Genomic DNA, 2,394 nt, shown 5'->3' on the forward strand with positions numbered 1-2,394 from the left:
TTGGGCCCCATTTGGCCATTATCACTTAGGGGTGTACTCACTTTTGTTGCCAGCAGTTTAGACATTAATGGCTGTGTGTTGCGTTATTTTGAGGGGACAGCACATTTACACTGTTATACAAGCTGTAGACTCACTACTTTACATTGTAGCCAAGTGTCATTTCTTCAGTGTTGTCACATGAAAAGATATACTTAAATATTTACAAAATGTGAGGGGGTGTACTCACTTCTGTGATATACTGTATTTTTACAAAACAAACATTGTTTTATGATTAGCATATCTACTTTTGTTGATTTGTATCAAAATATATGGTATGATACAATTTTAAAGATACAAAATTCAAATGGTGTTTTCCATTTAATCTTGTTCCCAGATCAACCGTCTTATGATTGGCCACACCAACAAAGGCATGCGTGCTGGCTGGTTCTTGGACAGTGTTCAGATCATGGTTCCACTCCATGGAAAGCATTACATGTTCCCCAGTCACCGCTGGCTTAGCAAAGATGAGGCTGATGGCAAGACGGAGGTGCAGATTTACCCCAGCGAGATCCTGGATATCGAACAGCGTAGGTGAAATTTACACACCATTAAAAGAAACTGCATATACAGTATAGTGCACACAGTATATTCATGCTGGCATGGTGACGTTTTGTAATTGGACTTGTATCTCAAGACTAATTCTGTAGTTTTCCAGGCATTTAGAAAGCACTATCAGTACAATGCATTTTAAAATCTCAGTTATTTTAATCAAAACATAGAATATAAGCATTATTTCAAAGACTGATTTACTTGAGTTACATTTTCCTAAAACGCACTGCCAAAATATGTAGGGTATTCTTACAATGACTCCCTATTTTTTTTTCTTTCACAGGACAGTTTTGAAAGTTCTTGTATATTCTTATTCTTATGTACAGTACTGTATAAACATGTACTTTTCTTATGCATGTCCTTATACATAGTCCATACATGCACGTACAATGCATAGAGAATGTTAAAGCCTCTACTGACCAAAAATCCTTTGACCTTTTTATTTTTCAGTGATCAACTATGAAGTCACCTGTGTGACTGGAGATGTTATATTTGCTGGCACTGGTGCCAATGTGTTCACCCAGATCTACGGGGACAAGGGGAAGACAGAGGTTATCATGCTTAAAAGCAGATCCAGCAACTTTGAGCGGAACTCCACAGAGATATTCAAGGTATCTAAGCCGGATTTCATGCTTTCATAGGCTCAAAAATGCATGTCAGTCATTAAATGTGAATACAGTTATTGTCCACATGTTGCATTTTGAGTCGAGATATTTAACTGTTCTTCAGATAGAGGCCAAAGATGTGGGGAAGATCTTCAAGATCCGCATCGGTCACAATGGCTCAGGGATTGGATCTGGCTGGTTCCTGGAGTCAGTGGATGTCAAACACCTAATCATGACCTTAGTGCCCAAGGAGAAGAAGGAAGACAAGAAGAAGAAGAAGAAAAAGAAGAAAGAGGAGGAAGATGAGAAGGAAGAAGGAGGAGAGGAGATGCAGGAAGTGGTGCTGACTTACCATTTCCCCTGTTCGCGCTGGCTGGCTGAGGGAGAGGAGGATGGCGAGCTGGTGGTAGAGCTGCTGCCTGAGGATGCAGGGGAGCTGGACGGTAAATATAATTGGGTGTAATGTGGTTTTGTTGAATGACCAGACTAAAGCTTCACACATTTGGGTTTATGTTGGATGGCATGATTTCACTTACTTGGCAGTTGTACAAACAGATATAGCAATGTAACACAAAACAAAGACTAATCTGTCACTCCCTTGTATACGGCACAACAGAAAATGTGTCACAACCTTAAAGAGTAAATGAGTTTTTAATAAAAGAGTGAAGCCGCTGTCGCCATCCACTTCTTTCCATTAATGTGACGGCATCTGAGAGTAGCAAATGTATCAGCTTCATATCTTAATGTACACTCTGGTCACTTTTCCGTAAAAGTTGCAATCTATTAACATTTACTTATCATTTTCAATATAGCACAAGTCTGAATGTCATGCAGTGCCTAGGCACACAGAAGGTGACAACATACCATTGTTCTCTCCGTGGTGCTCTTTCTCTCCAGGGTTGTGGGTATGATTGAATGAAGCCATGAGAAACATGAACATAAAAGTGGCATACAGTATGTCTGAAGGACAGAAAGCTGTTGCTTTAACAGACAGACGAAGCCAGTAATGTTAAAAAGAGCTTAAGACTCCAACTTGTTTTCATTGAGGAGAGTATTACATTTACTGTCTATATGTCAGTGTTATTAAATATTGCACCATCCATCCATTTTCCTCCGCTTATCCGGAACCGGGTCGCGGGGGCAGCAGTCTAAGCAAAGATGCCCAGACTTCCCTCTCTCCAGACACTTCCTCCAGCTCCTC

At 40.3% G+C, this 2,394-nt stretch overlaps 1 protein-coding gene across 1 annotated transcript in view; it reads left to right on the forward strand.

The window, feature by feature from the left end:
* Positions 1–2,394, forward strand: part of LOC109956645 (lipoxygenase homology domain-containing protein 1-like) — a 29,210-nt gene that overhangs the window by 13,944 nt on the left and 12,872 nt on the right. The window contains exons 23-25 of the mRNA XM_020593940.1: positions 374–566; positions 1,039–1,199; positions 1,318–1,636. Coding sequence (XP_020449596.1) covers positions 374–566; positions 1,039–1,199; positions 1,318–1,636 — 673 coding nt within the window. The remainder of the gene's footprint in view (positions 1–373; positions 567–1,038; positions 1,200–1,317; positions 1,637–2,394) is intronic.

This window comes from Monopterus albus, unplaced genomic scaffold, assembly GCF_001952655.1.
Source record: "Monopterus albus unplaced genomic scaffold, M_albus_1.0 scaffold20.1, whole genome shotgun sequence".
NCBI lineage: Eukaryota > Metazoa > Chordata > Actinopteri > Synbranchiformes > Synbranchidae > Monopterus > Monopterus albus.